The sequence below is a fragment of the Lithobates pipiens genome, unplaced genomic scaffold (assembly GCF_037356315.1).
Source record: "Lithobates pipiens isolate NorthernLeopardFrog02 unplaced genomic scaffold, aLitPip1_a1.2 Scaffold_27, whole genome shotgun sequence".
NCBI classification, from domain to species: Eukaryota; Metazoa; Chordata; class Amphibia; order Anura; family Ranidae; genus Lithobates; species Lithobates pipiens.
In genome coordinates this window covers 1,788,438-1,802,064 of record NW_027507788.1, presented here as the reverse complement: position 1 = coordinate 1,802,064, position 13,627 = coordinate 1,788,438, and the positions used below count along the sequence as shown (strand labels likewise).

The window sequence follows — 13,627 nt, the reverse complement described above, 5'->3', positions numbered from 1 at the left end:
GACCTGATTGCTATGAGAACATCTGATTGGCTACCACAGTGATCAGTCACCACGTCCTGAGAGCAAGGCATGATGGGAAACACAAATCCTATAGACACAATAAAAGGCTCCCTGTGCTTATAGGAGAGATGGAAGAGAGAGGCAGCGTTTCCAAGGCGCTCACCTTTCAGCCGCGGTCCTCCGCCGTATCTCTGATAAAAGACCTCGGCTGAGAACTCGGAGATTCTCTTCATGTGGGAGATCTTGTCGGGGTGCAGCTTGCTGTGGGCACACTGGTATTTGGAGTTGTCAATGGGTTTTGCTGGTGTGGACTCATCCAGCCATTTCTGCAGCCATTCCAGAGGAACAAACTCATATTTATCATCTGCAGAAAGAGGAAGCACAAAGGACGGGACATGTAGTAATGACCCCAGGAGGAGGGAGGACAATCAGCCTGTTCTGTACTCCACTTCTATACTGACAGACACCCCATATCCCCACACACCACCCAATTATAATCTACTAGAAGCTGGGGAGGACCTTTCCTAAAAGTGGTCCTCAGAGGAAGGACAGAGGGCGGGAAGGCAAAGGGATTCTGGAGGAAGAGCGGGAAGGCGAAGGGATTCCGGAGGAAGGGCGGGAAGGGGAAGGAATTCTCAGGACAGAGGGCGGGAAGGTGAAGGATTCTCAGGACAGAGGGCGGGATGGTGAAGGATTCTCAGGACAGAGGGCGGGATGGTGAAGGATTCTCAGGACAGAGGGCGGGATGGTGAAGGATTCTCAGGACAGAGGGCGGGATGGTGAAGGATTCTCAGGACAGAGGGCGGGAAGGTGAAGGATTCTCAGGACAGAGGGCGGGATGGTGAAGGATTCTCAGGACAGAGGGCGGGATGGTGAAGGATTCTCAGGACAGAGGGCGGGAAGGTGAAGGATTCTCAGGACAGAGGGCGGGAAGGTGAAGGATTCTCAGGACAGAGGGCGGGATGGTGAAGGATTCTCAGGACAGAGGGCGGGATGGTGAAGGATTCTCAGGACAGAGGGCGGGAAGGTGAAGGATTCTCAGGACAGAGGGCGGGAAGGTGAAGGATTCTCAGGACAGAGGGCGGGAAGGTGAAGGGTTCTCAGGACAGAGGGCGGGAAGGTGAAGGGTTCTCAGGACGGAGGGCGGGAAGGTGAAGGGTTCTCAGGACGGAGGGCGGGAAGGTGAAGGATTCTCAGGACGGAGGGCGGGATGGTGAAGGATTCTCAGGACAGAGGGCGGGATGGTGAAGGATTCTCAGGACAGAGGGCGGGATGGTGAAGGATTCTCAGGACAGAGGGCGGGATGGTGAAGGATTCTCAGGACAGAGGGCGGGAAGGTGAAGGATTCTCAGGACAGAGGGCGGGATGGTGAAGGATTCTCAGGACAGAGGGCGGGATGGTGAAGGATTCTCAGGACAGAGGGCGGGAAGGTGAAGGATTCTCAGGACAGAGGGCGGGAAGGTGAAGGATTCTCAGGACAGAGGGCGGGAAGGTGAAGGGTTCTCAGGACGGAGGGCGGGAAGGTGAAGGGTTCTCAGGACGGAGGGCGGGAAGGTGAAGGATTCTCAGGACAGAGGGCGGGAAGGTGAAGGATTCTCAGGACAGAGGGCGGGAAGGTGAAGGATTCTCAGGACAGAGGGCGGGAAGGTGAAGGATTCTCAGGACAGAGGGCGGGATGGTGAAGGATTCTCAGGACAGAGGGTGGGATGGTGAAGGATTCTCAGGACAGAGGGCGGGAAGGTGAAGGATTCTCAGGACAGAGGGTGGGATGGTGAAGGATTCTCAGGACAGAGGGCGGGATGGTGAAGGATTCTCAGGACGGAGGGCGGGAAGGTGAAGGATTCTCAATTAATCAGCTCTGCATTTACGATTGTGAGATCCATTACAACATATATATTTTTTTTATTTTTATTGTTCATTAACTTATTAAAGGGCAACTCCGGGGAGTAGTACTTTTCACGGAGTGCCCCACCCACCAAACATGCAGGAAAAGACGTAACCTGTAAATTGTGAAGGATTTAACAATCATATTTTTATAGACAAAGATACATAAAGGAGCCCAAATGATTTCACAAAGACGCATTTCTTCTTTAAGCAGCAGCGATAATATTATTCAGGAACCTTTACCCACCATAGTCCTACATATTTAGCACCTTGGGAGTCCCTAAACACGGGTGGGGGTTCCAAAATGATATATTCTTTGTATGTGAGGACTGGTAATACGAACTATTGCAAAAGTCAAGGGGTGGATTTTACATCCAATAGGGAGTCACATTAGAAGGGTGGTGAAGGATTCAGGATTTCGAGGGTGCCAAATACACACGACTAGGGCATGTTATCTACAGGCAACGTTACAAGTCCAGCCAGGACAATAATAAGGACCGGAGAAAACGCTGCTCCCCGTCACTGACCAGTACAAGGTGCGGCGTTCTGACTTCCCTGCCAGCATGCTTGTTCCAGGTCAGTGACTTCCATCCTTACATCATGCCGGCCAACTATCATTCTAGGAAGGATCTCAGCAACTGCAATCCCAACACCGGTGACCTTGGCACTTCCATCATAAAATGTATGCTTCAGAAAATGAACGGCCAATCCAAACTCTGATCCTCCCCCCCTTCAGCAGAGATCACATGACCAAGAGCCTAGGCCTTCAGAGATGTGAGCAGTACTGAAGGGAGCCTGGAGCAGCAACATATTATTTCAGCCTCAGTCTTCACTCAACTTAAAAAATAAATAAAAAAAAGTTATTTTAAAAGCAGACCTACCACTGACATTTACAGATTCCACATGAATACATTTCATACAAATTATGTTTTGATCCCCTTTCTAGTCACATGACTCACTGCCACGGCAAAGGTCACATGGTCTGACCCCACAGCTCTCTGAATTCAGGCTTCAGCTCCATTTATGTTAATCCAATGCAGGGTGCACACAGAACATTGTACACATGCCAGGCAGCTAATGAACCCCAGGCAACGGCCACGCGACCCGCACCTCGGCAACGGCCACATGCCTACTGGGACGTGGGTAAGCAGTCTTACTTTGGCCCCTGTTCATATTAATGTTTGTTTGATTGACATATTGTACTAAACACTGTTACCCTTTATGTAGTTGCTCAATTATATCGTCATTGATCATGTGCCACTCAAATTACGGATACCCTCCTGATGAAGCAGCATTAGTCCGCGAAACTAGTTGAGATGTTATCCATGATCAACTATCCCACTGTGATCTTCCCCGTTTGGTGAGTATTATCTTGGTGATACACATGCATTGTTACCAATGTTTTTAATTTGTAACTAATTGCGTGTTATGTGTTATTAATCATGTATCAATAAACTCTTGTATTATTTATGCGTTTATATATCTACATCCACCTTCTTTGTACTGTACTGAGATAGTCCACTCACCCTATTTTTTTGGGGGGGGAGGCCTGGTTGGTGACCAGGCTCCCGATGTCTTTATCTCAAAGGACCGATGCCTAGACAAGGGTCATGTGACTGAGCACCACAGCAATGTGGTCTTCCCATTGTTGGCTTCCCCTTCTGAATATACAAATAATGAAACATCCCATCTCCTGCAACCCCTCATTGCCGGCTCCCGCCAGGTGTGTGACACGAGTCCCGATCATGTGATCGCCGATTGGCCATCACAGGGAACACAAGCCCATACTATTGGCTGTGAAGTGTCAGTGGGAGTGGTCAATGCTGGAGGTGGGCGGTGAGCTGCTCCCAGTGGACTCATACATGTGGCAGCACATAATAAAGCCCACCTCCGGTCTACCACCATGCCATGCGTACAGCCGGCAGGAAGGGGTTAACACAACCTTCATTTAAACAGAAGAGAACAATGTGAGCATTGAATGGATATGTGAGATAAAAGATCTTACAGACCAGCTCCAGCTGGTAACCTCTGGTACAGCTCCTTCACCTCTTCGTGTTTGGCCTTCCCTTTGTCCACACTCTGTTTACGCATTTCAGACATCTCCACGCACCACTCCTCAAACTTACAGTTATCCAGCTCCACCAGTTTCTGGAGGAAACCTGCAACACACCAGCAGAGGGCACTAGTACATAGACAAGGGGCACCCAGGAAGGTCACACTTAGGGCCACCATTAGAAGTCATGGGGCCCCGTACAGCCTACAGGACAGGGACCGCCCACCCCGGGGCCTCCCAATACACTACTTGGTTAGAGACGATAGGTCTCACCCAAATCCAGCAGTCACCATTACTGGTCGTGTTCTGCTAAACTTTACAGAAAGTCTGATGAATGGAAGGTGACGGAATGACGTCTCACTTACCTGGAACCTCAAACTCCACGTTGGGTTTCTCCTCCGTCTTCAGCCTGTACACCAACATGTAGGCGTTCCGAGAACAGTGAAAGCCTTTCGCACATTTGGGTTTGCGGGCGATGGCTTTAGAAGGTTCTGGTGAGGAAAGAAGAGAAATGCAGAGAAGACGACATCAGTAGATTATGGAATACAGGAAATATCACTTCATATCTAGGTGTATACCGATCAGTCAGAACATTATGACCCCCCATCCTAAATATAGAGAAGGTCCCCCTTTCCCTGACCTCCCCCCCACCATGGACTCCACTAGACCTCGGAAGGTACGTTGTGGTATCTGGCACTAGTTGGGAGGTGGGGCCTCCATGGACGGGACTTGTTTTTTCCAGCACATCCCACCGATCCTCGATTGGACCAAGATCTGGAGATCCCACCCACTTTCAGATGTCATTGTAACCAGACAAATCCATGCAATTGCTTCACCTGTCAGTGGTCAGATTGTACTGGCTGATCGGTGTAGGACATGACCGTACTGCATGGAAGGTGTACACATCTATAACACCATCATTCCTCCTATCACCATAATCAGATATCCAAATCCTCCCAGGACCTTCCAACATTCTCACTAACAATTTTAAGCACCGATGAAGGGGACCAGTGAACCCCAAAAACTTCAATTTATGAAAGAACTCTTCATGAGCTCATCATTTGGTGTGGGGGATGCCGCCTCTTGTATTTCACCTAAAGAGCCCCCCTAGAGGGTCCTTCATGTCCACAGGTGGCCAACCAGAGCCCTTCTAACCTTCCACACAGCTTAGATCTGGTCTGCGAGATCGATCTGCATCCAGACTCCCTGAAAACCATTGGATGTCAGATGTGATGTGTATGGGGGGGGCGCCCCTCCCACCCCCCTCAGCTATGACAGCAGAGGAGGAAAGGGGAAAAAAAAAAAAATATATAAACTTTCACCCAAACATCCGCTGGAGGAAACGATCGCCGTCGCAGAATGGTTACTTTTATGAATTCCCTTACTCTCAACATTTTATATATAAGCAGAGGCCCTAGAGAACAAAATGGCAATTGTTGCAATTTTTTTGTGTCAAACAGTATTTGCGCAGCGTTTTTTCAAACGCAACTTTTTGTGAAAAAAACACTTTAACCACTTCCCGCCTGCGGAATAGTAAAACGGCGGCGGGCAGGACTCAGCCTTGTTCTGGGACATCATATGACGCCGCTCTCAGGGCCCAGGCACACGGCACGACCCCCGTCTCAGTAAAGAGCCGATAACGCGGCTCTTCCCCATGTGATTGGCTGTGTCCAATCACATGTAAAACAAGGAAGTGCCATTTATCGGCTCTCCTCGCCGCACACTGACAGAGCCTTTAGGAGAGAAAAGCCGATCATCAACATCTCCTCGCAGGGAACACCTGTATATGTAATCAGGGCCCTGATCATCAGTGACGCCAACCTGTGCCCACCCGCAACACCAGCCAGTGCCCGTTTTTGTCGTCATTTTATTTTTTTTCCTTCAAAATTTTCGGCTTTTTTTAAGCAAAAAATAAAAACCCCAGTGGTGATAAATACCACCAAAAGGAAAGCTCAGAGTGTGAAAACAATAATAAAAATGTCATATGTGTACAGTGTAGCAAGACTGCACAATTGTCATTTAAAGTGTGACAGCGCTGAAAACTGGCCTGGGCAGGAAGGGGGTGAAAGTGCCCAGTAGGCAAGTGAAAATATTATATATAATTTTTTTTATTTAATATATATATATATATATTAATAAATAAAATATATATATATCCATCTATCATCTCCCCCTTTTTTTTTTTTGGTAAAATATAAAAGCTGTTATGCTGAGTAAATAGATACCCAACATGTCGTGCTTTATAAACGACGGCACTTCATAGGCGATGCTTTGACATTTTTTACAGGTTATCAGTTTTGGATTTAGAGGAAATCTGGAGCTAGAATTATCGCTCTCACTCTAACGATCGTGGCGATACCTCACAGTGTGTAGTGTGAGCACCATTTTTACATGTGTGTGCATACCCTCGGTATACTTTTGCGTCTGTGTGTGAGCTCGGAGGGATGGGGTTGCTTTAATTTTATTTTTCACCGTCCCTTTAATTTTATTTTTTTAATCATTTTTATTCCCATTACAAAAAAATAAAATAAAAATTTAAACATCACGTGTAATAGAAATAAAGGGATGACAGGTCCTCTTTATGGACAGATCTGGGGGGTCAAAAAGATAAAACACCACAAAATAAAAAAGCATTTTTGAACTTTTGCTTTAACAACTTGCCCTCCAGAAGATTTACCCCCCCCCCCTTTCATGACCAGGCCATTTTTTGCAAAATGGCACTGCATTACTTTAACTGACAATTGCAGTCATGTGACGCTGTACCCAAATAAAATTGGCCTTTATTTCCCCACAAATAGAGCTTTCATTTGGTGGTATTTGATCACCTCTGCGTTTATTTTGTGCTCTATAAACACAAAAAAATATTTTTTTTTTAACTTTCTGCTATAAAAAAAAAAAAAAAAAAAAAAAAAAAAAAAAACAAATTTAGGCCAAATTTGTATTCTAAATGTTTTTGATAAAAAAAAAAAAAAAATTATATAATAGATAGATATATATATATATATATATATATATATCTATCTATCTCCCAATAAGCTTACAGCATATTGATTAGTTTGCTAAAAATGATAGCCTCTACAAAACGATCAGATTTTTTTTTTTTTTTTTTTTTACTAGTAATGGCAGCGATCAGCGACTTGTAGCAGGATGAAGATATTGCAGCGGGACACTCGGACACTGACACTTTGTGGAAACCAGCAACATCAATACAGTGATGAGTGCTAAAAATATGCACTGTCACTGTATTAGTGACACTGGCTGGGAAGGGGTTAACATTAGGGGTGATCAAAAGGGTTAAAAACGTGTGTACTGTGTGCTGTTTTCACACTGAAGCAGCTAAAGCGCCAGTAGTTTTTGCGGTTCAGTTTTCTTTAAGGTCATGTGACAATGTGACCTTAAGAATTTTTTTTTTTTTCTTTTTAAAAAAGGACCCGTTTTGCGGCGCTGCCCATTCATTTCAATGGGCAGGGGGGATATCGGGAGCCCTCCCAAACCACCCCAAAGATGCTGCTTGCAGGACTTTTTCTAACATCCCACAAGCGGCGCCTGAGTGTGAACGCTCCCATTGCAATGAATGGGAGGCGCTTTTTCAGGGGGCATTTCTAGAGCTGAAAACTGCCTCCGTGTGAAAGGGGCCCAAGAGACGTCCATCACATCCCCGCCGACAGGACGGAGCTCTGCGCTGGTTACATAGAGCTCTGTTCTGCGCCTCTCCTCCATGATCAGCGGGTGCCAGCGATCATCCATGGGCCGGCACACACCGATTGGCTTCTGCTGTGACCAATGACAGCAGAAGCAGCGTACGCCCCCTACCAGGAAGTGCAGAATTACATCCATATGTGCAGAGATCCGGAAAGTTTTCACCGAGGGTCACTTCTTCCACATTTTATGTTACGGCCGTATTCCAAAATGGATTCAATTCATTATTGTCCTCAGAATTCTACAAACATCCCATAATGACAGCGGGAGAGAAAAGTTTGTTTGAAATCTTTCCAAACTTATTAAAAAGGAAAAAAAAAAAAAAAAACTCCTACGTACGGAAGAATCACAGGCTCCCCCGCAGACACGCGCAGGCTTCCCCCCCCCCCCCTCCGCAGACACGTGCATCGCAGGCTCCCCCCCCCCCCCGCAGACACGCGCAGCGCAGGCTCCCCCCCCCCCCCGCAGACACGCGCAGGCTCCCCCCCCCCCCGCAGACACGCGCAGCGCAGGCTCCCCCCGCAGACACGCCCAGCGCAGGCTCCCCCCCGCATACACGCCCAGCGCAGGCTCCCCCCCCGCATACACGCCCAGCGCAGGCTCCCCCCCCCCGCATACACGCCCAGCGCAGGCTCCCCCCCCCCCCGCATACACGCCCAGCGCAGGCTCCCCCCAACCCCCCCCCCGCGCATCGCAGGCTCCCCCCCCCGCAGATACGCGCAGGCTCCCCCCCCCCGCAGACACGCGCAGCGCAGGCTCCCCCCAACCCCCCCCCCCCCGCAGACACGCGCAGCGCACGTCCTTCCCCCCCCCCGCAGACACGCGCAGGCTCCCCCAACCCCCCCCCGCAGACACGCGCAGCGCAGGCTCCCCCCAACCCCCCCCCCGCAGACCACGCCCAGCGCAGCCCCCCCCCCCCCCCCCCCGCAGACACGCGCAGCGCAGGCTCCCCCCCCCTGCAGACACGCGCAGCGCAGGCTCCCCCCCCCCCCCCCCCCGCAGACACGCGCAGCGCAGGCTCCCCCCCGCAGACACGCCCAGCGCAGGCTCCCCCCCCCGCAGACACGCCCAGCGCAGGCTCCCCCCCCCCGCAGACACGCCCAGCGCAGGCTCCCCCCCCCCGCAGACACGCCCAGCGCAGGCTCCCCCCCCCCCGCAGACACGCCCAGCGCAGGCTCCCCCCCCCCCGCAGACACGCCCAGCGCAGGCTCCCCCCCCCCGCAGACACGCCCAGCGCAGGCTCCCCCCCCCCGCAGACACGCCCAGCGCAGGCTCCCCCCCCCGCAGACACGCCCAGCGCAGGCTCCCCCCCCCGCAGACACGCCCAGCGCAGGCTCCCCCCCCGCAGACACGCCCAGCGCAGGCTCCCCCCCCCCGCAGACACGCCCAGCGCAGGCTCCCCCCCCCCGCAGACACGCCCAGCGCAGGCTCCCCCCCCCCCCCGCAGACACGCCCAGCGCAGGCTCCCCCCCCCCGCAGACACGCCCAGCGCAGGCTCCCCCCCCCCGCAGACACGCCCAGCGCAGGCTCCCCCCCCCGCAGACACGCCCAGCGCAGGCTCCCCCCCGCAGACACGCCCAGCGCAGGCTCCCCCCCGCAGACACGCCCAGCGCAGGCTCCCCCCCCGCAGACACGCCCAGCGCAGGCTCCCCCCCCGCAGACACGCCCAGCGCAGGCTCCCCCCCCCCGCAGACACGCCCAGCGCAGGCTCCCCCCCCCCCGCAGACACGCCCAGCGCAGGCTCCCCCCCACGTAGACACGCCCAGCGCAGGCTCCCCCCCCCGTAGACACGCCCAGCGCAGGCTCCCCCCCCCCCCCGTAGACACGCCCAGCGCAGGCTCCCCCCCAATCACACCCTCCAGTCTTGGTGAGTATGATGCTACAAGCTCGGCACTCCTATTTTTTGGACAGTTTCTCCCATTCCTCTCTGTAGGACCTCTCAAGCTCCATCAGGTTGGATGGGGAGGGTCAGTGTACAGCCATTCTCAGATCTCTCCAGAGATGTTCAGTCGGGTTCAGGTCCGGGCTCTGGCTGGGCCACTCAAGGACATTCACAGAGTTGTCCCGGAGCCCCTCCTTTGTTCTCTTGGCTGTGTGCTTAGGGTGGTTGTCCTGATAGAAGATGAACCTTCACCCCAGTCTGAGGTCCAGAGCGCTCTGGAGAAGGTTTTCATCAAGGATGTCTCTGTACATTGCTGCATTCATAGTTCCCTCCATCCTGACTAGTCTCCCAGTTCCTGCCGCTGAAAAACATCCCCACAGCATGATGCTGCCACCACCATGCTTCACGGTGGGGATGGTATTGGCCAGGTGATGAGCGGTGCCTGGTTTCCTCCAGACATGACGTTTGCCTTTCAGACCAAAGAGTTCAATCTTTGTTTCATCAGACCAGAGAACTTTGTCTCTCATGATCTGTGAATCCTTCAGGTTCTTTTGGTAAACTCCAGGTGGGCTGTCTGACCTCCCTGACTATCGTCCTTCTCCCCCGATCGCTCAGTTTGTTTGGGCGGCCCGCTCTAGGAAGAGGTTTGGTGGTTCCAAACTTCTTCTATTTATAGATGATGGAGACCACTGTGCTCACTGAGACCTTCAATGCTGCAGAAATGTTTCTGTCCCCTTCCCCCGATCTGTGCCTTCATACAATCCTGTCTCCGAGGTCTACAGACAATTCCTTGGACTTCATGGCTTGGTTTGTGCTCCGACATGCACTGTTACCTGTGGGACCTTCTATAGACAGGGGTGTGCCTTTCCAAATCATGTCCAAGCAACTGACTCTACCACAAGTGACCTCCAATCAGGTTGTAGAAACATCTCAAGGATGATCAGTGGAAACAGGAGGAACCTGACATCAATTCTGAGTGTCATGGGAGGAGCCTGCGATACTCATGTACATGGGAGGAGCCTGCGATACTCATGTACATGGGAGGAGCCTGCGATACTCATGTACATGGGAGGAGCCTGCGATACTCATGTACATGGGAGGAGCCTGCGATACTCATGTACATGGGAGGAGCCTGCGATACTCATGTACATGGGAGGAGCCTGTGATGGGAGGAGTCTGTGATATTTATGTACATTGCAAATTTAAAAAAAAAAAAAAAAAACGCCAAATATTTCACACAATCTTCTCTCACGTTGTCATTATTGGGGGATGTTTGTAGAATTTTGAGGAAAATAATGAATTGAATCCATTTAGGAATAAGGCTGTAACATAACAAAATGTGGAAAAAGTGAAGCTCTGTGAATACTTTCCGGATGCTCTGTATACATCTCTCTATGAGATTCTGCACGGATCGGCCGCCCTGTAGCAGGAAGTCTGATATAGGGCGGTCATTAGTTATAATCTGATATTACATATCTATAAGACCACCTCTGACTCTGGCTATAACCAATACATGAAGGGGGAGGGGTGTGAGTACACCGGCCATAGTAAAGTGAGAGGTAAAAGGGCACTCACAACGTAAAGCCTTTACCTAGATCCTCCTCAATCCCCAGCTGGAGTTTCTTCCCCTCCATCTTCTCGATCTCCTCATCGTTGAACTTGTACCACTCGGAGGTGTGCGGGTCGCGGACGTGGGCGATGTAATGCCCGGAGTAGGCGCTCACTCCCCGGTGTATGAGGACCGCCGTCAGCTCATAACTAGAATTACTGCCTGAAAAGAAGAGGAAAGGTCAGGAAAGTCCCGGACTCGGGGCTGGAGGACCAAAGGAGTCCCTAGAAACGCGTCACCAACCTGCCTGCTCTACAAAGGGCCCCATGTCCAGGGTCTCGGAGAAGGCGATGTAGGTGTTCAGCTTCTTCTTGTGGCCGGTTTGTCTGCAGAGAGAAGATAGGAATGTTTAGAGATCGCGCACTACGCGGGTCAATGAAAACCATACTGCTCCAAGCAGTCAGCTTCTGGTCGCTATTGGCAACGCATTCTGGGGAGGAGCTTGTCAGTACCCCACCTGTCAAAGACGAATCGCATGAGCTGGAGGTTGAGGGTTGGTGGCAACTTGACCAATCGGATTTTGCGGGTGGCGTTCTGCTTGGTCTGACAGGTCTCACAGAAATAACGATTGTCTCCCTCCAACTTCTCTTCCTGCAGAGAAAACAAACGTTCTAACACCGCAAGGAAGGAACAAGATGGCGGCTGTGAATGGGGGCGGGGAGGAGACCTACCTTGAGGAACTCTGTGACGCAGTCCGTCAGCTGCTTGTGGCCCTGGATGTTCAGCTCCAGCTCATAGAACTTCGACACCAACTTGGACTCTCGGCCACAGTGGCTGCAACTGGAAGAGAGGGCAGAGAGTGACACCAACGCGCCACACCGGGCAGAGCGTGACACCAGCGCGCCACCCCCCATCACACCGGGCAGAGAGTGACACCAACGCGCCACACCGGGCAGAGAGTGACACCAACGCGCCACACCGGGCAGAGAGTGACACCAACGCGCCACACCGGGCAGAGAGTGACACCAACGCGCCACACCGGGCAGAGAGTGACACCAACGCGCCACACCGGGCAGAGAGTGACACCAACGCGCCACACCGGGCAGAGAGTGACACCAACGCGCCACACCCCATCACACCGGGCAGAGAGTGACACCAACGCGCCACACCGGGCAGAGAGTGACACCAACGCGCCACACCGGGCAGAGAGTGACACTAACGCGCCACACCGGGCAGAGAGTGACACCAACGCACCACACCCCCCCCATCACACCAACACTGGGCAGAGCGCGCCACACCGGACAGAGCGCGACACCAGCGCGCCACACACGCCCCATCACACCGACACCGGGCAGAGCACGACACCAGCGCGCCACACACGCCCCATCACACCGACACCGGGCGCACCGCACCGGGCAGAGCGCGACACCAGCACGCCGCACACACCACATGACACAGAGTTACACCAAAGCACCACACATCCTATGGCAGCTCTTTATACAGGACTATGTTGAATTTATGACAATATAAGAGAATGTGGGATAATTAGACCTTGTAACAATATGGGGTCTGGTGAGGACCACGTGTAGCGGGCCGGGTAACGGCGACGTGTACCGGGTAACAATCTGAATTCCTAATTTTTCTTCCCCACGTTCAGCATTTTTCTACCTAAATAATAAATAAAATCCAGACACACGTGGCCCCCCCGGCTGCGTGTTGCCGTACTGCGGCAGTGGTGGGGTGACGGGCGGTATCCAGGGAACGCACAATGAGAACGCAGCAATGCTCGCCGGCACAGTGGGAGGTCACATGACAAGATTTACTGATGTAATAATATCAGAGTCCTCCGTGAGACTTCACACAACTAATCTTTGCTATACGTGGCTTCTCACAGAACTGCCTGAATCCCCCCCCCCCCCCTCACCAAGACCACCCACTACCCGGGCTCTGACCCGCAGGAGGAAAGATTTCCTCACACTGCCCCTGAATGATCGCCGCAAATCACCACCCTGCAAACGGGAACTAAAACATCTATTGGCCATCGGTGTGGCCATTAATTGCACAGCGCCCCCCCCAGGACTCACATGGTGACGTAGGCGTACTGCCCGCAGAACTGGTCCTGGATGATGTTCCGGACATCCGGGTTCTTCTGTTTGATTAAAGTATTTTCCAGAAGAGTCATAAACAGCTTGGAGAACTCCTGAGCGTCCTAAATACAGGAACAGAGGGCAAAGGTCAGCACAACAAACACTCCTCCCCCCTCCCCCCCGGATACCCAACTGACAAATACATCAGAGAAATCCCCCCATCCCGATTATATATATATATAAGAAAAAAAAATAAAAAAAAAAAGGAAGAAGGAGAAGGAGAAAGAGAGAGAGACAGAGAGAGTATTCTTAATGAGAGAGAATCAATACCAATTATTGCATGAAATGGGTTGCTGGTGTCCCAATAAAAGAAGGTGGTCACAAGTAGATGTCCCAACATGTTTCGCCAGTGATGGCTTCCTCAGGGGATGGTTTCCGACCACCACAAATAGCCCAGCTCTAGCATAAAAAAT

At 51.9% G+C, this 13,627-nt stretch overlaps 1 protein-coding gene across 1 annotated transcript in view; it reads right to left on the bottom strand.

The window, feature by feature from the left end:
* Positions 1-13,276, bottom strand: part of USP48 (ubiquitin specific peptidase 48) — a gene marked incomplete at its 5' end in the record, with an annotated part of 36,847 nt that extends 23,571 nt beyond the window's left edge. The window contains 8 exon segments of the mRNA XM_077455977.1: positions 164-364; positions 3,894-4,043; positions 4,303-4,428; positions 11,110-11,289; positions 11,371-11,453; positions 11,585-11,718; positions 11,799-11,907; positions 13,152-13,276. Of these exon segments, the coding sequence (XP_077312103.1) occupies positions 164-364; positions 3,894-4,043; positions 4,303-4,428; positions 11,110-11,289; positions 11,371-11,453; positions 11,585-11,718; positions 11,799-11,907; positions 13,152-13,276 (1,108 nt within the window).
* Between the last annotated feature and the right edge of the window lie 351 nt (positions 13,277-13,627).